At 40.6% G+C, this 27,823-nt stretch overlaps 4 protein-coding genes across 5 annotated transcripts; 1 reads left to right on the top strand and 3 right to left on the bottom strand.

Annotated features, from left to right (window-relative positions):
• Window positions 1–111: 111 nt before the first annotated feature.
• ftr83 (finTRIM family, member 83) lies at window positions 112–4,438 on the bottom strand. Of its 2 annotated transcripts, XM_026371249.1 has the most exons (8): window positions 3,766–4,438; window positions 3,245–3,340; window positions 2,815–3,048; window positions 2,538–2,697; window positions 2,370–2,426; window positions 1,815–1,901; window positions 1,241–1,319; window positions 858–975 (listed from the first exon to the last, which is right to left on the bottom strand). In XM_026371249.1, exons 1-7 carry the CDS (start codon window positions 4,339–4,341, stop codon window positions 1,267–1,269), a joined length of 1,263 nt encoding a protein of 420 aa, XP_026227034.1. In that variant the 5' UTR covers window positions 4,342–4,438; the 3' UTR covers window positions 858–975; window positions 1,241–1,266. The 2 variants fall into 2 exon arrangements, with proteins under 2 accessions (XP_026227032.1, XP_026227034.1); XM_026371247.2 differs by lacking the exon at window positions 1,241–1,319 and having other exon boundaries at window positions 112–975.
• A 3,820-nt stretch (window positions 4,439–8,258) lies between these two features.
• Window positions 8,259–13,789, top strand: ftr82 (finTRIM family, member 82). The gene is made up of 7 exons (XM_026371250.1): window positions 8,259–9,461; window positions 10,752–10,847; window positions 11,009–11,242; window positions 11,802–11,961; window positions 12,050–12,106; window positions 12,298–12,366; window positions 12,462–13,789. Exons 1-7 carry the CDS (start codon window positions 8,871–8,873, stop codon window positions 12,980–12,982), a joined length of 1,728 nt encoding a protein of 575 aa, XP_026227035.1. The 5' UTR covers window positions 8,259–8,870; the 3' UTR covers window positions 12,983–13,789.
• An 872-nt stretch (window positions 13,790–14,661) lies between these two features.
• atp5l (ATP synthase, H+ transporting, mitochondrial F0 complex, subunit g) lies at window positions 14,662–16,611 on the bottom strand. The gene is made up of 3 exons (XM_026370113.1): window positions 16,458–16,611; window positions 15,889–16,049; window positions 14,662–14,859 (listed from the first exon to the last, which is right to left on the bottom strand). The coding sequence occupies exons 1-3, from the start codon at window positions 16,507–16,509 to the stop codon at window positions 14,761–14,763; spliced, it is 312 nt and encodes a 103-aa protein (XP_026225898.1). The 5' UTR covers window positions 16,510–16,611; the 3' UTR covers window positions 14,662–14,760.
• Window positions 16,612–17,326: 715 nt separating this feature from the next.
• pdzd3b (PDZ domain containing 3b) lies at window positions 17,327–23,659 on the bottom strand. The gene is made up of 10 exons (XM_026370117.1): window positions 23,568–23,659; window positions 20,413–20,440; window positions 19,789–19,853; window positions 19,480–19,691; window positions 19,182–19,386; window positions 18,941–19,077; window positions 18,602–18,806; window positions 18,322–18,518; window positions 17,998–18,132; window positions 17,327–17,907 (listed from the first exon to the last, which is right to left on the bottom strand). The coding sequence occupies exons 1-10, from the start codon at window positions 23,599–23,601 to the stop codon at window positions 17,875–17,877; spliced, it is 1,251 nt and encodes a 416-aa protein (XP_026225902.1). The 5' UTR covers window positions 23,602–23,659; the 3' UTR covers window positions 17,327–17,874.
• Window positions 23,660–27,823: the final 4,164 nt, after the last annotated feature.

Raw genomic sequence — 27,823 nt, 5'->3', positions numbered from 1 at the left:
ATTTAATTCAGAAAAGGGTGAACTTTTTTTTATCTCTCAGTTCAGATTTTAGTGCATATGTGGTTTGCAGGCTGAGGGGTGGTGAGCATAAGGAAAAGTCATGAGCAAGGATGAAAAATGTGAAAAAAGTGTGTTTATTTTTTTAAAAATGTATTATAGTATATAAATGATCACATGTCATATTTTAATCATGTACAGCCGTATTATATTAAATTATTTTCACTTCAGATCTGATCTTACATTTAACATATATTGATTTGTAGAATCCTCACAGGCCTAACAAATAGTAGTTCCCCTGGTGCTTCATACATATGGCTAAAAAACAACATGTGTAATCTTGTAAAAGAATTAAAAACTATGTCATCACAGAAAATTTGTTCAGAACAAAAAAAATCATTATAAAACTTAACCACTGTTGTACATTGATTATTGGACGTGTATTGTTTAATCACAGCTGGATGACGGTGATGGCCGACTCATACCAGACCCAGAAGCCTGGATAGACAGGTTCAGTAAAAGAGGCCTTGAAACGGTGGATGAGAGACATGTTGTCCCCTACAGTGTAGAAAGACAAGGTACCACCTGCGTGGTCCAGGAAAACCCCAATACGGGAGGAGTAGGGCGCCTTAAGCTCCATCTGGTCCTTGTTGTGTCGGGCTGAGTAGCTGGAATCAGAGCAGAAGAGGCTCCAAGACTTGCGGTTGTAGCCGATGCGGCAGGTGTCTCCGTAACCAGTCCTCTTGATGCCTTTGTAGGTGACACCGATGGCAGCCCCCTCCCCACTCCAGTCAACCTCCCAGTAGTAGGCGCCACCAGAGAGCGGCTCCTTACACAGGACCTGGGGCAAGGAGTCAAATCTGGACGGGTGGTCACCGTAGGACTGAGGCTCTCTCTTCAAGGCAGCTTTCCTGTTCCCTCTAGACAAGTAGAGCTGTCTGTAGGCTGTGTTTGGGTCCAGAGTGAGCTGACAAGCATCTAGGGGGAGACAGAAGGAAAAATGCATTTAATTTACAAGGAGGAGCGTTTAAGATAAATCAGGTCTCAGTGACAGCAACTAAAGCACCCTTCACCTGTGCACCACCAGCTGCGAGGGTGGAGAGGTTAGAAGAATGTAGTTAGAATTTTTAGTTTATTAGATATTTAACTAACTCCTGCAATGAACCGATTGGAAGGATAAGTGGGAGACCCTCGGCTGTACACACAGAAATCAGAGTAATCCCAGGGCTTAGATGTCACCTGCCTGCTGTGTACTTTCACCTCTGCAGGTCACAGTGCGTGGGACACCCGGTGGGTTCGGCCAGTTCTGCCCGACCTATTATCTGGAATACCAGAGGAATCAACACTGTTTGACCACAAACAGAAGATCATCTTTATCTCTTTAGCATCTTTAACTGTAAGGTTAGATCCACAACTTCCCCCAGTGACCTTAAAGACAGCGTCATTTCTTCCCAAGCTTTAGATTGTTGTCCTCCAAGATTAGATTAAAGTCTATCTCATATCCTCATGGTGTCCGAAAAAATATTTCCTACCCTAATGCAATGTTCATCGGGCACAAAGATGAAAACACTGAAAACTATGAAACACTTTTATGCATAAATCACAAAGCTGTGCAACAAGTCAACCCCGGTCTCTATCAACAGTGTAGTGTAGGGCATGCAGCAGGTCCAGAAACAAGATGTTGTAGTCAGCCACAGGGTTTGACAGAGAACCTCATCAGCACCTAATTTGCCTCAAGCACCAAATAAGCACCAAGAGGAGTAAATTGTGTCACGGCAAAAAAAAAAAAAAAAAGGATTAGAGAAGCAGGAACTCACATCTCAGGAAATCATCCCTGTACCGAGGTTCATGGACTGGAGAGGCTGAGATAGACTGGACAGACTTGTACATGACAACTTCATCGCCTGTGGGTAAATATGGAAATCAGTTCAGAGATATTTCTACAGTATACAGCACCTTTGTACCAGATCATAATAAGGACACTAACACTAGTCAACATTACTGCACTCTGCCTGTGACTTTGATAAGACTGATCACTAAAGCCTAATCTAAATTGCCCAGTACCATGCAACTTGATTTCAGTATCAGAGTGTGTTAATGTAAACTCTTCACATCTTATTCAAAGGAAACATTTAACCATGTGACCACTGAGTGACCTCAGGCTACCCTCTAGTGAATCTCATGCTCCAGCTATGGTCAAACATCAAACAAGATTGCACAAAGCCTGTTGACTACAAAGGAAGTTGTAAATCCATTTGGCCTTGTTAAACTATTATGAACTTATTATTTGCATCTATAGTGTTTCTAGAAAATCCATTAAAATGCATAAAATACAGAAAATCAGCGAATGAAAAGTTGTTTTTCTAACTAACTTTTTACTGATCGTCTCTTTTTGGATTCATCCAGTTCACAGAAAGGCATCTTGTTAACTACAAGAAAAAGAAAAGGAAATACATGAGTTAACATGGCAGTGGTGGTGATAGGTTCTCATTTTTCTGCAATTTTCATTAAAAAAAGGTTTTCGGTGGCCACACGCTCACCTGTCTTGGCTGTCTTAACCAGTTCTTCATTGCTGAACTCATTCAGGTGCTGTTTCATCTCGGAGACAGTTTTAGTGACCGGGTCAAAAGAGAAGTAGGGGTTCACAGTGACTGTGGGCAGCTCCTCAGCCTCGGTTTGGGCTATCAGCATGTGGTAGCTCTAATAGGGAAAAAGACAGCAAAGCTTTAGGAAACGAGTGCATGAATGTGGTACTGTGGCATTATCATGTTGTAACTGAGCTCATCCTAATGTTCCTGTTTGGCAGCTGTCAGTTACCTGGATGAAGTGGATGTGGTCCTCGGTGCGGGACAGCTGAGTGATCTCGTTGTCTCTCCTCTTCAAATCGGCGATCTCATTGTTCAGACGCTCCATGTGACCTTCTGCGTTGTTGAGTGCTGCTCTCTTGTTGCTCGTGATCAGCTTGGCCATCTCCTGCTGCATTCTCTCAATGGAGCGCAACATGTCCCCAAACATCTTTTCACATTCTTGCAGTGCTCTGTGGGCTGAGTTCTGCACAGGAAACATGGAGGTATGCAGTAAATCAACTGGGTGTTGCACTGCTTTTCTAAGCACACTCAGGGAATCTATCATCATCCCTACATGATGGAATGTTGTCTCAGTGTTGTTGGTAGCTGATTTGACTTTCCATTCAATCTGTGGTGGTTAGTTTGGTCTTATCTGTATGATGGATGGTGGTGACACAAACCTTTAGTGAGTCTACTGCTTGCTTTAGCTGTTCCATCTGCTTCAGTCGGTCATGAATCTTCTCCTGGATCTCAGCCTGGGTGGCGCCCAGCCGTTGCTATGGGGAGAACAACAGAGATTGTTGACTCTGGTGACAGCAACTCGGAAAGTCAATAACTCTAAACAAGTAAATGATCAAACATTTTCTATACGTTCAAATTCAACTTTACAAGTAGTGCACAGCTCTTTTTTTTACAGTGAAAGCTGTAAAAGCAGATAACAGCCATATATTCACTTGGGTGCGCCGCGCGAAGTGGCTGTTTGGTTTATGGGCTTGTTTCATCTATTGTAAACTGCTCTTTCAGGCATTATCTGCAGCTATGTCGCTTGTGCAATGAATCATACAGTAGGTCACACTCGTCACCACTGATTCACAAATGTAGGTTCGCGTGCGTTGAACAAGAACGAGCAAAGCACGTTTTACCATTCTTAGTCCTCCTGTTGAAAAACTAGTGTTCCCACTTTAAGTCAAATGTTGCCTACCTGCTCGTCGGACCTCTCCTGCTCAGCAGACACCATGTCGTGACCTTTGTGTTCCTTCACCGTACACAGCACACAGATACACATTTGATCAGTGCGGCAGAACAGCTCCAGACCCTTCTGATGCTGGGGGCAGATCTGCCTGTCCAGGTGGCCGATTTCGTCCACCAGCTTGTGCCTTTTAAAAGTGGCCGACTCATAGTGAGGCTTGAGATGCTTCTCACAGTAGGAGGCCAGGCACATCAGGCAGCTTTTGATGGCTTTCTGCTTCTTGCCAACGCAGATGTCACAACCTACATCCTGGGGTCCAGCATAGTTGTAGTCAGGGGACGGGGGCGGAGGTGGAAAGGAGTCAGAATTGCGTTGGATGGTGGACTGCCGGGAGCCTCCCATGCGTCTCGGGGTGGGCCTCTTGTTGTAGGTGACCCTGCACTGTGGGCAGAGGTATGAACCCGTGTGGTCAGCATGGTCCCAGTAAGTTTTCAGGCAGATGGAGCAGAAGATGTGGCCACATGGGATGGACACGGGATCCCTGAGGTATTCCTTACACAGGTAGCAGCTGTCCTGCTCCGACGACATGGAGACAACTTGGTGCTGTTCCCTCCTAATACAGTAAAGATGCTGCAAAGCGAGTTGGTGACTTCTGTCAGCACAGCGGCAAAGTGATCGCACAAGTACTGCAGGTGCAGGTTATATAGAGTAAACAGAAAGGGAGGTAAAACTGGTTGAGCCGAAACCAGTAAAACAAGGGCGGGGCAAGGAAAGGACACAGTGAATGCTTCCATCTATTACAGAATGTAAGGAGAATGAATGAAATGTGTGATTATACGTTATAACATTTGGCCTCAGTATTTGGAGCTAAAGTGTATTTCTTTAATACACTTTAAAAAAAAAGTGCATTTTACATGGGCATCGTACATGAAGACTATGTAGACGGTGTAAACAGAGCACTGGGAGTGAATTACAGTTTATAGTATTTGCATCCTATAAATAGAAGAATTTAAAAAGACATATTTATAGAATTTAATGCGCAGCTTGTATGAAACTATGTACTGTAGTGTGATGAAACCAGAGGTGTGTCGGACTTTACTACTGCGTGTACTCTAATTGCTAAGTGTTAGAGATTGCCTGGAGACAGACTGTTCCCTTTGGACATGCGATGATACCCAGTTTGCACTGTGACCCAAATTCAGCCTATCCTAAAGAGATAAATTTCTGAACTTTGACCTATAGTAAGTCTTTTCCTGGTGATCAGTTGTTATGTCCCATTCAATACTGAATCATCATTGACTCAGTGTGATGTGTGGTCAGTGGGTAAAGTGTAATGCAGCCAAAGTAGCTGCTTTGTTGGCTTTGGCTGAATTCAATTGGTTTGGTTTTCTTGACCAAGTGAGATTTTGACCTTCACCTCACCTGTAGCCAGTTAATTATCAACTCTAGTTACTTTTACTTTGCTTTTCATTCCCACTGATAGGCCTGACAGGACGCCTGCAGTTTCTAGAAAACAACGCTGACTCCAGCAATTACTCTGTCAGAATGATCTGTGCAGTTTTCTCCTTTATATTTGGTTTTACAGTCAACACACCTCCCAGTCAAGACAGAGTTTCAGGGCCGTTGAAATGGAGACAGGAATGCAACTACACTTGATAGCCCAGATAACAGGAGGGCCGAGAAAGCCTGCGTAAAAGATTCCATTGTTTTAGAGCCAGCAAGGCCCGAGCAGAGTGCCAAGCATTGTAAGGGTCTGTTGTCTATCAACAACAGTAACTACAGATGACAGAGAAGAATACATGTAGCATCTTATTTGACAAAACAATCTGGCAATAGTGGTCATACAGATGCAAGATTGCAATTAGACTTAAAATACTCCTGATTATAAGGCAGAAGAGTCTTAATAGAAACACACATTAAAATTTGAATGTTCTGTTTTATTAATTAATTATTTTATTCTAAATAAGTATTGTGACCTTCAAAAGACCTTGTGCACTTGATGTTTATGTAACCATTGCAGCAATTATGTACATTACAGCCTTTTTCTTTCTTCCTTTGTCAAATTTAATATTTATAGCTAATAGCTAATGGCTAATTGTTATAGTTTTATTGTACCTGCATTGCATGTGACCGTGATCGCATGTTTAAGTTTGAATATTTTAGTGTTGTCTTGCAAAAGATTTTTACCAACCTAACTGGACCTTTGCTTTCATAAAACAAAAATACAGAAATGTTATAAGGAGATGAGTGCACTCATCCACTAAACATGTTTCTCCTTGACTTTGACACCTACTGAAAACTCTTAACAATCTGTTTCATTGAGCGTCCGTACCAGGGCCAGATCTACGGGGGGGAAGCTGTTGTGTGGTTCCAATATCCATGAGCTGTTCAGATCATTAAGACAAAGAATACAGAGAAAAACAAAAATCATAAAAAAACATCTTAAACTTGAAGTTGAAGCTTTTGTTAAATAATTAAAGCATTTATACATTGTTGTCTGGTTTTAGTATGGTGTGTGTGTGTGTGTGTGTGTGTGTGTGTGTGTCTTATAATGTGTTTTACTGTCTGAAACTGCCATCTCAATCGTTTCTCCCTTGAACTCTACCAGGTGAAATACATTTAAAATAATTAAATAGATTTAATACAGCTGCTATGGGCTCTCTCAGCTTTGCCGTCCCATGTAAAACCACTGCATGGTACACAGAGAGTTGAGAGCGAACGCCGTTCAATGACCATGTGCCAAGCGTTCATTACTTACACATGACCGTCTCTATACTAAAAACGCTTGTGTTACACAACACCATCATGTTTCCCCTGAACTCTGTCTGAGTTCTGAGCTGTTTCCAAGAGAAGGACTCTTTCAGAAAGTTTCCGTTTGTCTTGCTCATTTTCTCATTGTGTGTACTGTGCCAGACCCACAGTGCGGCACATATTTTCAACCAGTTATGCACACTCAGAATCTAACTATGCTATTCTGTGTTCTGTGTTAAATCAGCATTTTGTTGTCACTATATCTTCAAAATATGGGTCCACTATTTTGGAATCAGTCCTGTTTTTATTTGGATCTATTTCCTTGAACCCGACTCTGATAGACGCAACATGCTTTGGTTTTTATTCAAATTGTGGTTGGCTTTTGCCACGCCAACAGTGATGCGTACTAGTTTGCACAGTTGTCCTGTGTCTGTTTCAGCGCTCTAAACCTTCTGCATCCACCAGCATCTAGTATTTTTTTTCCACTGTTTTCCCCAAACAATTTTGAAAATCCCGTCTTCCTGTTTTGATTACTCATACTCTGAGAAGTGGGCCGTGGTTTCATTGGCTCAAACAGCCGATTGTGTTCTCCTACACTTAGCCTGCAGAAGGCACGCTCACTGCACCCTAATGAAGGCTGACCTTTCACCTTGAGTGTCGACAAAGCTGCAGATAACTGGAGTTTCTGTTTGCTTTATGAAAGGACACTGGGACTTGGAACAGATAAGCTACTCTTCTACAGATGTGTGTTATTAGATCTCATTAGAGTGTCACGTATCCTGAATATTGTCACGCTTCATATTGACTTTACCAGTGCGCTCTGTATAGTAATCTATCTATCTGTGTCTCACATAAATCAAGGCCACATGCAGCATTTTCCATCTTAGCAGCGGCCCTCTTCAATAACAAGTGCAGTAGTTAATCTGTAAGCGCTCCCATTATTCTAGAGGAAGGAAGGAAAACTGGCTTATCAGAAACCTGACCAAATAAGGGGGTGGAGAAACTACTCAGTGGATGAAGTAAGGCATGATATCAAATGGAGGTGGTGCCAATCTAGCTTTTACAGACATTAAAAGATTTTAAACAATAACATTTCTTTTTCAGCTACATTAGTCCAGATCAACCAGGAAGTGTAAAGTACAGGACATTACTATAAATATTATTAGTCTCAATTCAAACTACATCCTTTTCAGTTTGGACTTTCAAAGTAATCCTGACTGAAAAGTACTGTGAATGGGGGCAGTGGGAAACCAATAGAGTTAATAATGCAAATGCTAATTAGAGTCTATGAGGTCACCAAACACTTCACGTAGCAGGGAAAGTCAAAGTCTCCTCTAGTTTTTCCCTGAGCTGATTTGAAGTAACAGTACGTTAGGTAACTATTACAAAGAGACTTTCTGAACCAAGAAAAAAAACAAAGAAGTGAAACGTAACTTGTGATGAAACACGCGCTCAAATATGTAAAACATGCATTGAAACAGCAGCACCTGCAACTGACAGGAATGTTCTGCCGGCGTGCACGTGCATGTGCGCGTGCTCGTGTGTTTCCGTTTCATGTCTCAGCTCTGAAAATGCCTTTGCTGCTGCACAAACAGATACATATCTACGGTTACAAATTTGCTCGTACATGTGACCGGACTGGTACAGCTGGTTGCAGCGTAAATACTACAGCTCTGACCTCTAGCTGCTCCGGGACAAACCAACCTTCAGCACATTTTTTAACATGTTTTTTTGCTGATTAAAAAAAACACAACAAGCAGTTGGAAATTTCTCTGAAACTCTACTTGAGCTCACAGTGTTTATTTATTGGGTGGTCCCTCAAATTCCTACAGTACCTTAGGCTGCATGTATGTTTGTTGGACTATAACCGGTTTAAGACAATGGCGATTCTGTCTGACAACAATAGGTGGAAATACAGCTGGCGAGTGTGTGCGCACTTCATCCACAGATGAGCCACAAGAGAAATTTGAGCATAAAGGAAACAGCAGGGAAATGGGAGTGTTTTCATGCACGTTAGTTGCTGTCCCTTCTTTTGCTGTTCACATTTCAGTCATTCTCTCTCTTTCAGACCGTTCTTTCTCTCGGCTCTCCTGTGTGTCCACCCTCATTCTCTCCCTCTGCCTCCTTGCTCAACCTGCTTATCTAAACTGGGCAGGGCTCGATATACTCACAGCACAGGGGGAGGGCCTTGTCTGCTTTCAATCAATAACCTCTGGAATTCAGAAATACAAGTAGGTCCTGTCTCTGGCAGGCTGTACTGCACTCTTGAGGGCGGGCTCCCAGGCACACACGACAACACTTCTATCGGCTCCTGGCATTTTCTCCGTCTCTTTCCGCAGGTCTGACTGTGTTTTGAGTCCATTACAATGGCTGATCACACGTCTCCAGATTACTTCAGCTGTTCCCTGTGTCTGAATCTCCTGAGGGATCCTGTGGCTATCCCCTGTGGGCACAGTTTCTGTATGGACTGCATCAGTGGCTACTGGAATGAGGCTGACTACACAGGGATTTACATTTGTCCCCAGTGTAAGATCACATTCACCCAGAGGCCTGTGCTACGGCCCAACGCCACTCTGAGCATGGTGGCTGAGAAGATCAAGAAGAGCGGCCTGAACCTCAACCTGAGCACGCCCCAGGGGAACGTTTATGCAGGATCAGATGATGTCCCCTGTGACTTCTGTACTGGGAAAAAATTAAAGGCTGTCAAGTCCTGTCTCAACTGCCTGGCGTCCTACTGCGAGAAGCACCTGAAGCCTCACTATGAATCAGCCACCTTCAAAAGGCACAAGCTGGTGGATGAGCTGGGAAACCTGGACCGGAAGATCTGCCAGCAGCACCAAAAGTCCCTGGAGCTCTTCTGTCGGACAGACCAGATGTGTATCTGTGCCATCTGCACAGTCAGCGAACACAGGGGCCATGACATCGTCTCTGCTGAGGCAGAAAGGAGTGAGAAACAGGTGAGAAATCCTCTTGTCTCGTGTCTTATTTTAATAGACTAAATGCTCAGAGGCACAGAAATCATATTGCATCAGAGAATGAAAGTGAGACAAGCAGTAGCCTGATAGAAACTAAATGCTGGAACTCCACTCCCAGGTCATTGAAGCTGTGTTAGTCTTTGGATTAATGTGAGTTAAAATAAACACAATGTTTTTTTCCCAACTCCCGTCCCTGCACTCAGACTGGGGGGTTGTACTTTGATCCCATTTCTCCTCTAACTCTGTCAACTAGCCTGGCAGGCATTCACCGCCAAAACAAATCCAGCTCTCTGATTAGCTGTACGGAAACCGGGGGGAGTGTCTCGCGGTTATCGCCCCTGAAAGCTGCTTTTCAGGGTTACGTGGTGTCCCAGCAGTGAGATAGACACAGTACACAGAAACTGGAGACTTCCTTCTGCTGCACCGGTTCCCACCTGTGGGAGTAGGCCTGTGGCGATACTGGAATGTCAGGGAGTCAAGGCCATCAGCGCCTCGTGATCGGCCAATCACATCATTGTAACCGCAGAAATGCACATCGAAATGACACACCAGTTAGACTGCCTGGAAGACAATGTAGAGGAGATAACAGTGTCAACAGATACTGTGATGTAAATGCGCGTGGTTTGAGCAAGTACAGTTGTTACGCATGAGTAATTTAGGAGTGCTTTTCGTGGCAGCCAAGAATACTGGTTAAAGGATTCTGGAGGCATGATGAAGTAATAATTCATCCTACTGTTTTCTTTACAACGCGGGGAGGCTGGTTTCTCTCATCACAGTGATTTACAATCTGAGTCTCACATATCTCACTCCGTCTCCCGCTCTCCCTGTCTCCCCTCCCCCCCCCTCGTGTTCCCTAGATTCCCCACATTCCTCAAGCTTATCTTGAAGAATGGGTCGGTGGGCTTGAGTAAAAGCTGAATTAGAAGCCCTCTATTCGGCGTGTCAGGCCTGTGTGCACCTTGAAACATCTCTTTAAAAGTCAGGCAGCGGTAGATTCACATTCCTGACATGGCCAGAATTCCATTACCTATTTTTTCCCCTCCTCTCCCTCTGAGATGAAAGCTGAACGTCTTAACAAGATTCTCTGAGCAGGGTTTATAAACCAGAATGTGAGGTTTAATATCTCATACAATAAAAGAGCCTAACATTCATCTGCATCGTGTTAACCTGACCTAATGCAACTATTGTAACAATGTCTAATAAATTCAATTCAGCTGCCAGTGTGGGACTGCATGTAAGTGGACGGCTATGTAACACTCCTTTATTTTGCAGAAACTCCTGGGAGTCTCCCAAGCTGAGATTAAACAGAAATGCCAGGAAAGGATGAAGGAGCTGGAGGAACTGAAGACTTCAGTGGATTCACTGAAGGTACGGACTATGCTGTTAATATCCTGTCTTTCTGCCAGCAGCTATTTCTGACCCTCACTCAAAAGAAAGACATAGCTGCCATTATGGCCCAGCTCATCACCATCACACCATAAAGTGGTCATTTTATGTTGACAAAGCACTGACATGAGCGTTCTGTCCAGAACTCAGCGCAGAGAGCCATGGTGGAGAGCCAGAAGATGTTTGAGGACATGATCCGCTCCATTGAGAGGATGAGGTCAGAGGTGACCAAGCTGATTGGTATCAACGAGAAGGCAGCTTTCAACCAGGCCGAGGCTTTAGTCGAGCGACTGGAACAAGAGATTGATGAACTGAAGAAAAAGGAGTCCGGGCTCAAGCAGCTGTACAGCACCGAGGACCACATTCACTTTTTGCAGGTAACATAGAGCGACGAAGAATCTAATATTTCAGTTTATATTTAAATGGTGGTATCATCCAATAAGTCTACATCCACACACGTGTGGCTGAATAAGATGGCTTATGAATTAAAGCATAAAGACAGTGGTTTTCTGTATGTCTGTCAGTGTTACTAAATAAAGACTAAAACTAACAGTGACTAGTATCTACTAACCATAAATTCAGAATCTGATTTAACTTTTTCATTTGCGCCACTGATTCCATTCAAAAACTATTACAACGCATTGTTGAGCCACCATCTTACACCGGTCGACATATTTCTTCAGTACAAACAATATGGGGCCAGTAGTTGATGTGTAAACAGTTCCGCAGACTAATAATGTGAGCATGTTCACACTTACAGGTCTGTTCACATGGTCTGAAACTCTTTGACATATGAAATTTCCATGTAGATTTTAAAATAGAAAATTCTATCAACACTATGTTTTACTCTTCTGGGTCCACTCGTATTATTCTGTAAAAGTCTATGTTGATGCATATTTATACTCATCATATCACTGCCTTTTGTTTTCCCAACAGAATTTCAACTACCTGTGCACCCCCACCGATGATGGCTTCATACCCAAAGTAACTGTGAACCCTGACTTCTCCTTTGCGGCTGTCAGGAAAGCTGTGGCTGAGATCAAGGAAAGCCTCGAGGAATTTGGCAGAGAGGAGCTGCTTAGGATCTCCAAGTCAGGTTCGACCCTCGCATTCAACCTTAATACTTGCGCATGCTGGGCATTAAAACAGCAAAAGGCTAAATATGAGTGTGTTATGTGTTGCAGTGAATGAGGTCCCAGTCTACACTACAGAAAGTCGAACACTGGAAAGAAGGAGCAGAGGTGAGTACCATCACGTCATATGGAAACATAGGAAGGCTGCATGAGGTTAATGATTATTAATGGTGATAGTGCTGTTTCCCCGAAGTGTAGGAGGCAATCAGAGATTCTTCAAAAAAAACCAAAACATTAAAAGTATGTGTGTGGGTGTGTGCAGTCCACATTGACCTAAAGCTGTGCTTCTTCATCTGCAGCCAAAGAAATGACAGTGGACAACACTCCTCCTCCTCCAGAGCCAAGGACCAGAGCTGAGTTTGTGAAACGTAAGTATCAGGTGTATTTCTGGGACATACGACGATTTAACACCGAACGCAATTCAGTTAGCAAATTATTAATATAAAATATTTTGTCTCTTCAGACTTCTTCCAGCTGAAATTGGACCCTAGCACAGCCTACAAAGAGCTCTACATCTCTGAAAGCAACAGAAAAGTCCTCCGCACCAGGGACCTGCAGCCCTATGGAGACAACCCAGAAAGGTTTGATAGCTTTGCCCAAGTGCTGTGCCGGGAGGCCCTGTCTGGAGGCCGTTTCTACTGGGAGATCGAGTGGAGCGGGGAGTTCTCTGTCGGAGTGGCCTACAAAAGCATCAGCCGAAAGGGCAAGGGTTCGCTGTGTCTCCTGGGCTACAATGACAAATCGTGGAGTCTCCTCTGTTCAGACTCGGGTTACTCTGCCTGGCACAACCGGGTGGACACAGCCGTCAGCGGCCCCCACTCTCCCAGGCTAGGCGTGTACCTGGACCACACTGCAGGAGTGCTCGCATTTTACAGCATAGGCAACACCATGACCCTCCTGCACAGGTTTGAGACCAAGTTTCTTGAGCCCCTCTATGCAGGCTTTGGAGTTGGAACCTCAGTGAGGATCTGTAACATCAAGTGATCAGTGAATATTGTCTTTGAGCTTTCATGTGAAAATATTTTTCATGTTTTTTTTTTTGTTTTTTTTTTTACAATATATAGCGATGCTTTTGGAATATATATTTTTGCTAAATGTTGAATACTGTACCAAGCCACATGAGTATGAAGTCTGAGTGCTGATTTTTTATGTGTATATACTTTTTTTATCTTTACACATGACATATAAACGTTTGCATTGTGCTGTCAAATCGCATTATATTGATAGTTTTCATTCAGTTTTCATAATTCCTACAAATTAGAAAGTGTTACCCCCCTTAGCATCTGATAATAACTGCTGGATGGTATTTTAACATGTAATGAATCTTACTCTTAATTGATCGGTCTGTTTCAAGATATATAAAATACTATTACCTTTTTAGATTTACCTGTAATCATTTCTTCAGAAAGGATGTGATACATTTTAAGTGATGATAGAAGATATAAGGAATGTACCCTGAGTGATCCTAAGGTACATTATCTTATGATAGGTCAGTACATTATTGGGCAATAATATTGCATAATAAGTCAAAATATGTTGTACACTTATGAGTATTACAGTAGGGTTCATACTGGTGCATTAACTGGTACCGTGATGTATTATGTGAACACACAATATTTCAGTGTCATTTTATTTTGTCATGTTTTGATATTATTCAATAGTCTTGTCAGTTGCTGAGAGTCCATTTGGTTTTTTATTCACTTAAACTAACATTTATTTAATTTTGTGTATGTTCACCTATATAGACAACCAGAGTATAAATGTATTCAGAAAATACTTTTGTAACAAAATTATTCATTTATAGTTCTAAATAAAGAGCTATGTGAATTACTAGTTTTGTCTTTTTTTAGATGATTTATTATCTATTGTTTATAAAAACAATAGTGTAATACTAATCTTGCTAAATTAAATGTCTCATTGAATTAAAAATTATTAGCTTCTGTGACATTATTTTACATGAGAAAATAACGCCTCTTGGAATGGAATTTGAACATGCACTTACATCATTACACTGTTCCCACAGTTATCTGTGACTCAGTGAGTCACCTGCTCTGAAACAGTGCTGCCAGCTCCCTCTGTAGGTTGACTGCAGGAAGTGAACTGAAATTTTTAAAAATACAGTGACCACTGTAACTGGGTATATATAATGTGGCATTAAACCAGCCAAGATGCCACAAAAAGAACTTTTCTATTCTGGTTGTTTCCCTAAAGTTACATCATGTCAGAAAATGTTACATCTTAGATAAATGTAAATGAAATGCTTTGGATTTCTCGCCACAAATTTACAACACATCAGAGATATAATGTGTTGTACCTGAAAATGGCAGCATAAATTATGCCTAAAACAGGCTCACATTTATCTTTGCATGTAAAAATCTAGGTTATTTTTAAATAAATTTTTCATGTGCATCCTTGTCCTACAGTAAAAGCTCCACAAGGCATCTCTTTGGGTTGAATGGGTTTAATGACCTTCATTAATCTAAATTTTGTAAAGCAAACAATTCCACTCCTACTCAAACTTCAATAAGCACAGGTGTTACTGAAGACATTAACAATAGGGATAGTCCGGTGCATCCTGTTTACTTTAATTATCCAGCTCTGGCAAACTAAACCTGAAGGTCACAATCCATGATACAGAAAAAGCAGAAAACAACACTGAAGGCTTTTTTGTTAACAATAGACATTTGTTTATTGGTTCCCAGGATTCTTGCAAGAAGTTGAGCATATAACGCTCAAGAGGAAAAAGTACAACAGTCCAAAACTCAGACGTTATAGCCAACGATGCCTCCTTTGCCAATGCATTCTCCAATGTAGAACCACATCAACACTTCAGTGGCCACAAGCCCATTCCTTAAAGCATCCTGTGAGGAAACAAAAAATTGCAGCTTCAGATGACAATGTTTTCCTTCTCAAATGATTTAATTGTGTGAACCATTTTATATTGGTGTTTTTAGCAACTTTAGCACTTTGCCTGACTGAAAGATTAAAAAAAGCTCTGGGTCCTGGAGGATGGGAATGTAATTATGTTTCGCATTAAACAAACTAATAATAATAATTAATAATTGATACTTTATTAATCCCCTTGGGGAAATTCTTTGTGTACAATTTGCCCCCTTGAGGCACCAAGGGTTCAGTTTTTTGCCCAGGGACACTTTGACGTGGCCAGAAAATAAGTTGGATTCGAATATTGAATTATAATATCGACTTGTGAAATTCCCTTTGTTATAACTCCATACATACTACATAACATCCCTTTAATTCAACTGTCTAGGCTATTTGGTTGTTTTGGCTATTATCTGTATAGCTGAGCCAACAACAGCTTTTATTAAAATAATTAGTCAATTCCAGATTAAAATTTAAAAAAAAAAGGTGGGGGGCTGTCAATACAGGCTCAGCTTGAAAAAGAGCTTCCTCACAAACATTTGCCCCATCCTGCAGTAATAATGCGGCAGTTTTGGATTATCCAACAACATTTGGCAAATAAAAAACCATATGAATGCATACTCCAATCTGCTTTAGATAAGTGGCCAGTATGTTTTTTCCTCATTTAAATGAACTTTTGGTTCAAGGGCGACAAAGGACATTCAATCACATTAAAGGACAACTATTTTGACTAACTTCATAGAGAGGAACAACTGACCATGGGTAAGACTGAGGTCAACATGTTAAATGTTGGATCATGGTAATGATTACCACAAATGTATGTTCAGTCAACAAATCAAAGCGACCGATCTTAAGGAACAGGTTTAACACCAATGGACAGCTACAGGATGCTTTTACGTGTATGTAATTGTGTATAATGTAATTGTGGGCTTTAACAGATAGATTTCAATCAACGGAGAACACTATACTTGTCTGTGATACGGTCTGTGCAGCAGTGAGACACGCACCTTCACTGTGGTTTGAGCGAGACGTCCCGTCTGGAAAGCCTTGACCAGGTTTGTAGCCCCCTCGATGGCCTTGGGGATCTCAGCAGGGCTAGGGGGGACAAGTTCAACACGGGCATAGTGCCAGAAGGTTGATAGCCGAGGTTTGGAGTAGGTGACAGCGGCTGAGAGAGAGACACAGATTAACACAAGTTAGTACTTTGGTGATAATTCTCCTGTGCTGCGCCTACGGTGGCCTGGAGATGCAGGATTCTAGTGCGCCGGTATGCTAACTGGAGCCATTAGCTCATTAGCTTATATTCAATGAGTGTAAACAAAACAAATAACCGCAAAACTACTCAGTTATGCAACACTAGAAGGATGTAACGTTAGCTCAAATCCACTCCCGACAGCATTAGCTAACACAAGCCTAACGTTACAAACAACTGATTCCTTCTTTTATGGCTGGGTCACGGTGGAACTGACAGCAGCGGCCGTCGTGCTACGTCGTGGCAATACAGATGATACTACCCACGATTCAGCTGTCTATTGTTGGAAACATTTTTTATTAATAATAAAACAAATGAACTTACCGCCGACCAAGGTCGGTACTTTAGCGACCAGTTTTTGCACAGCTTGTGCCATGTTGAAGCGTTTGTCGATGCTAACTGCTCCCCCTGTTCCTGCTAGCCGACTGAATGTCACCTCCAGTAGCTGGTAGAAGGACCCGCGGCTGTAGCTGGCCACACAACTGCCTGAACATAAAGGGCTGCCAGTTTAAAGGAAACCTTGTTTAATTAGGGTTTACATTAGTGAATGTCGTGACTATTTGGCTCACAGCATGTGGATGTGTGATCCGAGAATGTCTTTATAATTTGATTCTCCTTTAATTACAAAGTATAACAGCTAACGCATAAGGTGCAATTATGGTATATGGCCACTAGGAGGCGCGATGAATTCTGTATTTGGTGAATTTACATACTTTGATTAAAAAAAAAAAATAATAATAACTGTTAGCATCATGATTTAGAAAAATGTGGACATCATAGTTTCAGACCATGCCAGATCACAAAACAGGTAGATTAATTTAAAAGCTACATATCACCCCAGATCCATAAAATGACATCTGAGATACTGTCCCTCGATCCATACTGCTAAAAGATGTCAAGGTCAATTAGACTTGGCCAGATCAGTTACATGTAGGTATCAATTCTACAAAAATACTACCACTGTTGTACACACTATACAACACACACACTCAAACAAAGCCTACAATCTTCTATTGTGTGATGTTTTTGCCAGAGTCAGTTGTGTGTTTGTATTCTACGTGCTGTATGTCAGTGTTTGGGAGTTCAAGACCGGATAGTCTAATTCAGTTTCCAAATAAATCTGTTTATAACACAAGAAGGTTTAACTACAATGGTTAAAGTCCACTACGTTTAGACAAGACTTCAATCTTTGCAACAACATTTTATTTGCAGTGTTTTATTTACATGTACACATCTCCCACTTCCACTTAAAACAATACAATAAACACACAACAATAGTCCAAGAGCCGGTGCGTTACATTTCAAAGAAGGTGTGGGTGAAGATTCTCATTCCTTCAGATGAGGTGATCTTGTAGCTGAGTCATGAAACAAATCGGGTGGTTGCACATTTTTTGTCGTTGTTTCTTTTTATATAAATTAATTTACACTGGTTCTTAGTACAGGAAGAAATTGTGCAGCATTTATTTATTGCATATTTTATTGATTGAGGTATGTGGTAATAACTGAGAAAGACATTATATGTTCAACATTTTTAGATATATAATAATAATGAACCAAAAGCATTTCCACAGTATATTAGAGAGTTATTAGATCAATGTCATCATTGGCCATATAATAATAATAATAATAATAATAATAATAATAATAATAATAATAATAATAATAATAATAATAATAATAATAGACACATTTGCCTTGTTCATCTCAGTAGAACGTCTTCTGAACTGTGTCTCTTTGTTGCTCACAAACATGTAATCTCTTCCTCTTCCTCCTCCTGCAGAGACACAGTAAAGCATATTATCATGGTTTATTAGTAAATAAAAATTCAGTAGATCATGCAGAATACACATATAGCTGTAGTAACCTTGCTGCTCGTGTCACTGATTGGAGTTTCAGTTTCTTTTTGTGACGACTGCTCTGCTACAGAAGCTGGTACACTGCTCTCCTTTTCTTTCTCAGCTGCATCATCCTCACAGAAGAGAAGCGGCGATAGACCCAACTATAGTAACAACAGAAAGGAAAGAAACACTGAAAAATATTTAGTCAAACATATGCCAGGCTTCCAGGTTTGACGTTTCTGCTTTGTTCTCGTTTTGCTTAGATCCAAAAAGTGTTGCTGAGCTCACACTCACAAACGAGAATCTGGGTAAATGTACAGTATAAAAAAGGAAACACATGCGATACCCACCCGGGTGTAAAACTCTAGTCCCTGGGTAGTGATGGTAGTAATGGAGAGCTGCTGTCCACTCTGTCTCACTCTGACCACAATCTCTTCATGCTTCAGTGACTCCACTGACTCGCCGTTGACCTCCAACAGCAGCTCCCCGTCCCTCATACCTGCCCTTTCTGCTGGACTGTCTCTGTCCATCCCACGCAGAACATGAACTATAGATTGAAAGGACAGTTATTGAAAGAAAAAAGACTCACATCGGGACTGCTTGTGTTTAACTTTCTTTTTGTCATCTCACATGTGCGTCCCGATGGTGTCCTCTCCAAGCGGAGGAGGAACCCGTAGCCCTGAGGCCCAGAAACCAGCTGGAGTTTTCTGGCCCTGTACGGCAGGTTATGTGAAACAGCCATGGAGGGTAGGATGGGAATCTTCAGTTGGATGTACTTCTTCTCACTTTCACTGTCAATCACTAGGATGGTGATGTGGTTGCCACATTTTTTCATCTACAGCAGAACAACATTTATTATTGACTGTAAATATTGTGACTGTGTTATTGGCATGTACTCTTGTAGTTTTAACATTTGACATTTAACATCTAAATGAAATAGCAACATTAGAAAAACAGGATGACACATACCATCCTGCTGAGTGCAGAGTGTGTGAGCTCGGAGACTGCGGCTCCGTCCATCCACACCAGGCGATCTCCCTTGCGCACTCCTGCCTTTTCAGCTGCTCCTCCTGTCACCAGGTTCACAGAAAAGTGACCCTTCTGTCCTACAGAGCAGAAACAGTGGGAACATCTGTGTAGCAACAAACAGTCTTCAGCTTACAGACTGATGCACAACTTGTTTTGAACCTTGGATAACCAGAAGTGTTACCTTCCACTGGCGTGAAGCTGATGCCTAGACCTGAGGCAGGATTCCTGGTGATGTGACAGAGTCTGGGAGGTTTGCAGTCCTCACCTTTGTTTGCCTTTGCCAGATCTCTTAGATCTTGACCTTGGGATACAGCCCTTTCATACTCCTCCTCATTCAATACTAATAGACATAACTGGTGTCCACTTTGCGTTATCTTCCTGGTCACCTTAGTCATAAAAAAAAAGAAAAACATGGCAGATTCTCTCGAGGTCTTAAGAGAGGCTTCTTTCTGTTTATTAAGGTCAGAAGCTCACTTTACCTCACAGTTAGGAACATTGACAACATAGCAGTTGTTGACTTCCAGGAGTCGGTCTCCATTTTGAAGCCCACTTCGTCCTGCCACCCCTCCTAACTCCACATTTCTGATGATGTGACCCTGACGCCCCTGCTCCACTTGCAGATGAAAGCCATAGGACTCCCCCTCCTCTCGTTTAAGGACACACAAACGTGGGCTGGGCTTCATCACAGAGTCTGAGCAGGAAGAAGCACGAGTGCAGTCACATTGAGAAGATGTGTCTCGTGTTTGGATCAATGTAGGTCTATATGGATATTAGTGTATGTGGGATACCTGCATCGTCTGTGATGACCATCACTGGGTTGTCTATTCCCTCTTTAGGATTAAATATAAATTTCCTACAAATTTAGACAGGACAGACATTTAACTTAAGTTTTCTCTTGCAAACAGTTGACCGTTACATTTTGTAGGTTGTTACTTGTTAAGGAAAGAAACAAGAAAAAACACACCTTGATTCTGTTTATGACTCTTTAAAGCTATACGTGAAGTTTAAGCAGATTATCATGCAGCTACGTCATTGCACAACCTCACCCGTTATTATCTATCTATCAACAACAACAGCATTTATCTGTGTGAGCCTTATCATTGAACCAAAGTCTTAAAGATCACCACACTGCAAAAGTCAAAATGTTAGGCCGAGTCAAATACACTATTTTAAATTCCTGTCAAGCTGAGTGCACTCAGTATTACTATAATATAGGTTTAAGGAGACATGAACATGAAACATTAGTTAGCTCTGTTTAGTAAGCTCCATTCGATGCCTTGATTGATCATTTTCTAAGAAGATTTTCAGTAGAAATATTTCATAATCATAATATAGTTTGAAAGTGAGAATCATGGGAGTATGTTAAAATGTGTGAAGATTGATGCAAACAATCAGATGAAAAGCAGACTTACTCTGTCAACCCTATGATTTCCACCAAACCTTGAAAAACAAAAATCATATGACATGAACAACCTCCACACCATAATTTTGTATCTACATATGCTGTATTTAACACACTGACTATAGCATATTGAACACGTCCATAATGAATTTTAATCTGTGTCACAGTTTATACACACCTCATTCACCTCAGATCAAATGAATTTTGCTTAATAGCAACGCAAATCAACATAATTATTAACTGTCAATCACATTAATGTATATCGATGTGAACTTACAGCTCTGTGAATGTCTGCGTGGTTCAGGCTACTAAACTGTGCGGCAGTTAGACTGGTGTTTGTGCCTACAGTGATCTGCTGACTGCAACTATAATCAGAGGGGCCATAAAACAGGGTTTGCCTTTTTGTGATTATCTTTAGCCTTTGGCCTCTCTAAAAGCAGAGGGAGAAACTTAAAACATTAAAGCTGTAAATGTAATGAATATGCAACAACTAGTAGCTCTACGTGGCAGCATCTAATAATAATCTTTTGTTTGTTTTCTCAAAAGTCTGAAATCTTCTTGAGGAGGATTTATTTATCAGGACAAGTGAAATACTCTCTGAATTTTTTATCAGAGAAAAGATACACTCTGTATTCAAAAAGAAAAAAAATCTATCACTGCCACAGTAAACACACCTCTTTCATGGATGATTGGCTCGTTTATTAAAAAAAATATTTATCTGATCACCGTTTACACATGCAGAACAGATTCACAATCTCCAAAATGTGTGAGTGTACAGTAGTAATTAGTAGTATGTAATAATATGTGGTCGATATTGTTGAATTATAATTTCTGAAGTCAGAAGAGGTGGGGATCATTTTAGTTTGGCTACTTAATATACCTCTGAGTAGTTTCTAAATGTTCTCCTTATCTTAAATTTTAAAAAAGTATTATGCCATAAGGTATATGTTGAATATATTTCATTAAAATTTCATTAATCTGAATCTGAAAAGTAGTCAGTACTTAAATGTACAATATTTCCCTCCAATAAGTAGTAAAAACAACACTGAAATAAGTAAAATATAAGTACCTCAAAGTTGCATTTAAGAACACTGCTGACTGTGAAAATATTTACAGCTGGTGCACAGAATCGCTCTTTGTAACACATCTGTGTGACTCGTCCTTGTTTTTCTGGCACAGTGAAATCAAGCCATTATGAGAATGTTACCGTCAGTGATCAAGTGCAGTTTGTAACTGTGGGGTTGAATGTGGATCAGGATTTTAAGTAATTTCCTCCAGTGGTCCATCCTTAGCTCCTCTAGTTGACTAAATGTACAGTAATAGTAACTGTCTGCTCCAAAATGATCATCTAAGAAGCTAAGCTATGGCATTAGATCAATGCCAAAACTAGAACAATGAAACACATGATGAAAAAAATAACACTGCAGGTTTTAGCATATGATAGGAGCCATGATCCATTGTCACCCCTAGTTGATGTTAGCTTGACTATCTAGTGACTTAGTTTTGAGTTCTTAGAGATTAGAGTTAGTCCACTTCGGTTATATACAGTATATATTCTGTCATATGTTGAGGTTGGGTTCAAATTTGGAGGAGTGCAAGAAGCAGTGTGTGAATTAGACAGGATTATTAACACGACGACCAAATGTTGTGCAAGGTTTAAACTTGTTTTAAAAAACATTTGTATTTTAGGTAAAATTAAGCATTAACTGTCTTACAGCAGTTGAAACTCTTAAGGATAATAAGTATGCCACCCTGACTTCAGACTCTGCCAACTCCCTGAAAACCACCAGAAGCACAGCCGTGGCCAAAAGTTTTGAGAATGACACAAAATATAATTTTTTTATAAGTTTGTCTTGTCAATAAAAGCCTTTGACTAGAATTATACTTCACTATAACATCCAACAAACTTAAATGAAATATTACGTTTGTGTCATCTTCTGCACATCTAGCCAGTCCTAATGTTCCAAGGACTGAAAATTGACTTGACTTGACTAAACAATTTCCCTCTGGGATTCATAAAGTTTTTTGAATCTTGAATCTTGACTAAATACAAGAATACAGACAAAACCAGTCACAGCACAGTAAGGGAAGAGGGGTGAAGGATATCGACAAGGACGAGTTGACAGCCAGAGAAAGTTCAAAGAGGACACCTACATCCATCACTAAACCATCTCATCTCACAACAAACTCATTGTATGCCATTATTGCCAGAGTTATAATAAAATACAGGGAGTTCTGTGACATTCAGATTTTAGTCCCATCTTTGTTACAGTGACTGTAACAAAAGTTCAAGTTTGATTCAAATTAAATTCTGCGAAGTGGAGAAATTCATCTAGTTTAGAAACATGCTATTGTAACTGTGATCATTTTAACATCTGACAGAGAATATGTTACTTATCACAAGACTTGTCCTTCCTTTTGAAAACATTACTAAATACAGGTTATAGTTAGTAGCAGCAGCTACACTGTGTTGTACAGCATGTTAAAGCAGAGCTTCACTGTAGGCTGCAGGTTCACTGAGGCAAGTACAGAAGACAGAAAAACTGTGTTCTAACTGACAATGTTAAGATACACACGGCTCTATTTTCTGTCACATTTGCGCTCTCTAGTGGGATATTAATGTGTGCAACATGTTAAAACCTGCACTGTTATGTTTTTTCATCCCATGTTTTTGTGCACTCTAATTTTGGCATTGATGTAACGCCATACAAAGCAGCCTCGTCTCCTAAATAGCTTACACCACATGTACTTCTGTACAGCTAATGGGTCGCTGTTTGCTTTCCCCACCACAAACCTTCTTTTTAATGCTCAAGGCCATACTGTAGTGGTTCGCCAAATACACACAACCGCTGACAATCAACTATCGATGATCCACACTTAAACATGTCATTTAGCAACATCATCCAAACAATAGCCTGAAACTGTTTAAGAAGTGTAGAAGTGATGCAGTCTGTATTAAATGCTGTATTTCATCACACATTTTTGTTTAATTAACTTTTTGTTAAGGCTCTAGGATCCTAAATACAACCCAATGGATCATGGCACAAGCATACAAAATTAAAATATATATATAAAAAAAACATATATATAAATGCTAAACAAAAGGATAACAACCATGAATGAGACAGCTCCTAGAAGATCGCTGGAAAACCTGGTTTGAAGTACCTGTGCTTGTTGTCATGTTGTGTCTCGTCCCCATCAGGTCAGCGGTCAACTGCACAGAGACATGTAACGGTCAGAGTGCTGCATGTCCAAACATTTATTCTGATCTCACAGAGACTCCTCCTCATGAGGTGAACCAGGCTTAATCTTTAATCTGTTGTGTGAAATTTGGAGCACACATATTGCTGTGTAATGTCTGTGTCGGGTGGCACCATGTACCAAACGCTTAACAAGATCATTCCCTACTGTTCTGTCTCTGTAAATGACTTTCATCTTGTTACTGTGGAACGATTATTTGTGCGTGTGTACGGGCTGTATCTGTGCCCGTCCTCTTGAAAATCGCATCTACAACTGTTTGTTAATGTTCAAGGCCGGAGCTTGGTGATAAGTTACACAAACAGACCAGCATTCCCGTAAAATGATCAGAGGAGTGAATTCCAGTTCAGCTGTGGTTGTAGCAAAAACGGTGGTGCGTTTATGAATGGAGATGGTGGACTGGAAACAAGAGGAAAGGAGAACAACAACAACAACAACAACAACAACAACAACAACAACATGGGGTTTCATGAAGTCATACAGGGGTATTAACTGTGATGAGACACTTTAAAAGGAAGATTGCCATTATTTCTGGGGAAATTAAGTTAAAATGATGACTTCAAGCAACATCGCCATTATGGGTCTCAGGTTTCAAAAGAGTTAACACATTATGTGACACGTGTGGAGGCTCCAAAAGCATAAGTGTTTGATGCACTGAGTGGAGAGCATCCCGCAGTTCTGGATGAACTAGATGGACTTGTACAAAGTCAGACTGGATTTACCACATTTGAGAGTGGCAAGTGATAAGATGCTATCAGAAAAAGACTGTAAGTGTGAATTTGATCACAAAAAGAGAGCACTGCAGCATGTCCAGTTTGCTTTGCAGTCCATAATATAGCACAGTGGGGATTTGAATGACTTTGTGCTGATCCTTAAGAAAAGCTTTTTTAGCCAGTAAAGTACAAACAATGCTAGAAATCCTAAAGGCAACCATGTCAATAAGCAAACTGAAAAAGCTGTTTAGTAATTGCAGTCACTCCTTCTGTCCAAACTGACTCATTTTATAAGAACTTACAGCACTTCTCAACAGCAGTGTATTTTATCTGTATCTCTTGGTGAAGTCAGCAACATCCAATTTAATCCCCAGTCCACTAGATGGAAGCAAAATCTCAATGCAAATGTCTGGGTGGCAGTTGATGTTGTTTATATGTAATGATACTCTAGTATTTCTGAAAAGGTCATCTATTCACAAGCTATAACATGTATTGGGAAAACAGGATTTGACCTTCATAGTTTGAATCCTAGCATAATTTGAGGGCAGCAGACTCACAAAGTTAGTGTAACCAAAATGAATTGAAAAACAACATAAACAAAAGTCAGAAAATTTGAACAATTCCCAAATTCCAAATTATATGACTTTATTGGGCTTTCCTTAGACCGGTATGTGTAACTAGTGATAAATTATTCTCCCTCCTGATTTAAAGGAGCAAAGGCTCACACACAGTCAATTAGTAACTTTACCTTTACTGGTGTTCAAAGGTTAGGCTTCACCGTGATGCATGTCACCAGGGGGGATGTGTTCAGATGAAATGGAATTATGGTGACTCATGATTTGTCAAAGCCTGGTTTACATCTGGCACATTTCACATTCAGCATTAGAATACTGTACGTTACAGTGCCTACAGCGTTTTGTATAGTTTATTTAAGCTGTTGCATTACAAGGCCAAAGGAGGAGTGAGCTGACCATACGTAACCTGGTAAATGACAGACAAAAAAAGGAAAGAGAAATAACCAAAACATGTTTTTCCAGTGTGTTTGCATGATGACATTCGTTTAACGTCTGTCTCCTGTGTGCTCTTAAAGTGGAGCAAACAGAACGAGGAGAGGCAATGAGAACAGCAAGATAGATAGAGAGAGAGAAGAGCCAGTAGGGCCTCTATGGGACATTTTTCAATCCTGGTTCCTGATCCAAATGTGAGTCCCTCTCAGTCATCCTTGATGGGATCCTCCCAGCAACAGGAAGACGCAGAGATTCCATCTGTGCCTTAATTCATGCCAAAACACTAGTGGTCAAAAAATTGTAAAGGAGACAGTTTCCTTTTTGTAGGATTCATCTCATTGGCTACATATATCTCATACAAGTATAGCTCATGTAACTATAGCTGTGATTTGGACATCGCTTGAATCTACATCAAGCTCCAGGGGACAGTATCTAGAAATAGGGACATCATGTTGGAGCATCTAAAAGAAAAGACAAGAGCAAAGGCTGCAGAACTATCATCGCTGTCCTTTGTTTTTTTTTACTGAGCCTGAGGCTGGTTCAGCGCTCAGCAGGCCCGTGTGACATCCTTAAAGAGAGTCAGAAGGCCACTCTTTTACCATGACACACATGGCCTCTCTGTGAGCGTTTGTGTCTTGTGTTTGCTCAGTCTGCGAATCCATGGCAACAGCAGCGTGAATGGCCTATTCAGGACAGCCTCCACTACACCCTCTGCCTCTGAAATTATAGATCAGCAAACAAATTGCATAGCTGCTTTGGTCCAGGTTTACATTCATTATGTGACAAGTAGCTTTGTCATTTTATTAGACTTAGTCCTAGCCTGGAAATAAGATCTGTCATCTTAAGCAGACATTCATTCATGATATTTTATGTGGTGTGTGATGAGAACCTTGGTGATGAGTTCAAAGTAAGTATTTAACACATAATCATAACTGGATTCAAATGTGTATGTGATGCTGAAAAGTTGAAATTTTGTGTAAATAACTCCTGTATGATGTTGGAGATTATCCTACATCAATTAAAGATGATGTAGAATTAAAGAAGATGTTAAAATAGTAACTGTTTGAGACTGTTCATTCATCTGCAAAAACCTTGCACGATGCACAAAGATGTTTACACTACATAGCGTAGATTGTTGGTACTAATCTTGTCATTTTGCTTCCATTGCAGCAGCATTGTTTTCAGCACCTGTATAATATTGAAGACTGGCTGAAGTTATATTCGGTTGGTATTGTTTTGGCTGTCATATCGCCCCACCTATTTTGGCATGCAACAACAAAATTTGCTCAGACCATCACACAGACACAACATTTACTGAATGAAGGTACATTAAGGTGTCTATTGCAGATTACTTTGAGGATCTTGCTACATTTCCAAGACATTCTTATGTGTGATTGACAAATTCTTTATTGCAACTACACTTTTCCTCAGAAGTCATAATTGCTGAGTCAACAGAACAGCATCTCTGCTTAAAGATCAGTTCAGTCAGTTTTACATTGCTCAATCATGTTACATCCTCTCCATCCTGTCAGCAGAAACTGTGGATGTAAAAAAGGGAAATGATCACTTGGGTGCACACTCCACCTAAAAGATTGCATGATGCAATAACATACAATCCTGCAAACTGTGCACACTTTTAGATCCTATTATTTCATAGACTAGAATTTTCATTCTCCAGATTGTCTTCAAAAGATGATCTGCACAGGCAGTTATTTGTTATGTTAAAAACATGATTAGATTATTGGAAATACATGTGACATCTTATTTTCTAGAAAATCTGGACACCAATCATACCATTCAAAGGTTAATGTTGGTGAAGCACAACAATGTCAGTTAGCTATGAAGAACTTGTCTGCTTACCTGTGTTTGTTGTGAAAACCATAATAAATGCTGAAAAAGCCTATAGGTAGTGGAATGTACACAAAATGGCCATCACTAACATTAACACAGTAAAGTCTCCAGATCAGCTAATGAGGTGAAAGTTCATCTCTTTAAAATGAACCATGCTGAATACACATCATCTCTAAGGTAAACAGGACATATAAGATGAGGCGATGTGAATATATGCAACCTCAGATTTTAATGTGTAAAATATTGACGACAGATGACAGAAGTTGAATTTCTGACTTCAGTTCTGAGGGATCTGATTGGCTGAGATGAACAAGTGTACCCGGCGTAAGAATGACGTACTTCTACAAAGACGAATGATGTGGCAAAAATCAAAGGGCGAATGGAAAGAAGTAGTTCCACCTTTGCATTTGTTCACATATATTTTATGGTGACGTCAGGTGTCACTGGTTGCTATTTCAAAGACAATGATAACCATTGTAAAAATATACCAAAGAAATACCTATTGTACACAGCTTAATGCACTTTTTAAAAAGTGAGTCCGTATTCATCCGCCTCACTGAGCGCACTTCCATTTCCGGGATGTTTTCTCTGC

The sequence above is a fragment of the Anabas testudineus genome, chromosome 14 (assembly GCF_900324465.2).
Source record: "Anabas testudineus chromosome 14, fAnaTes1.2, whole genome shotgun sequence".
NCBI lineage: Eukaryota > Metazoa > Chordata > Actinopteri > Anabantiformes > Anabantidae > Anabas > Anabas testudineus.
The sequence above is the reverse complement of the archived record's forward strand: the minus strand, read 5'-3'. Positions and strand labels throughout refer to the sequence as shown.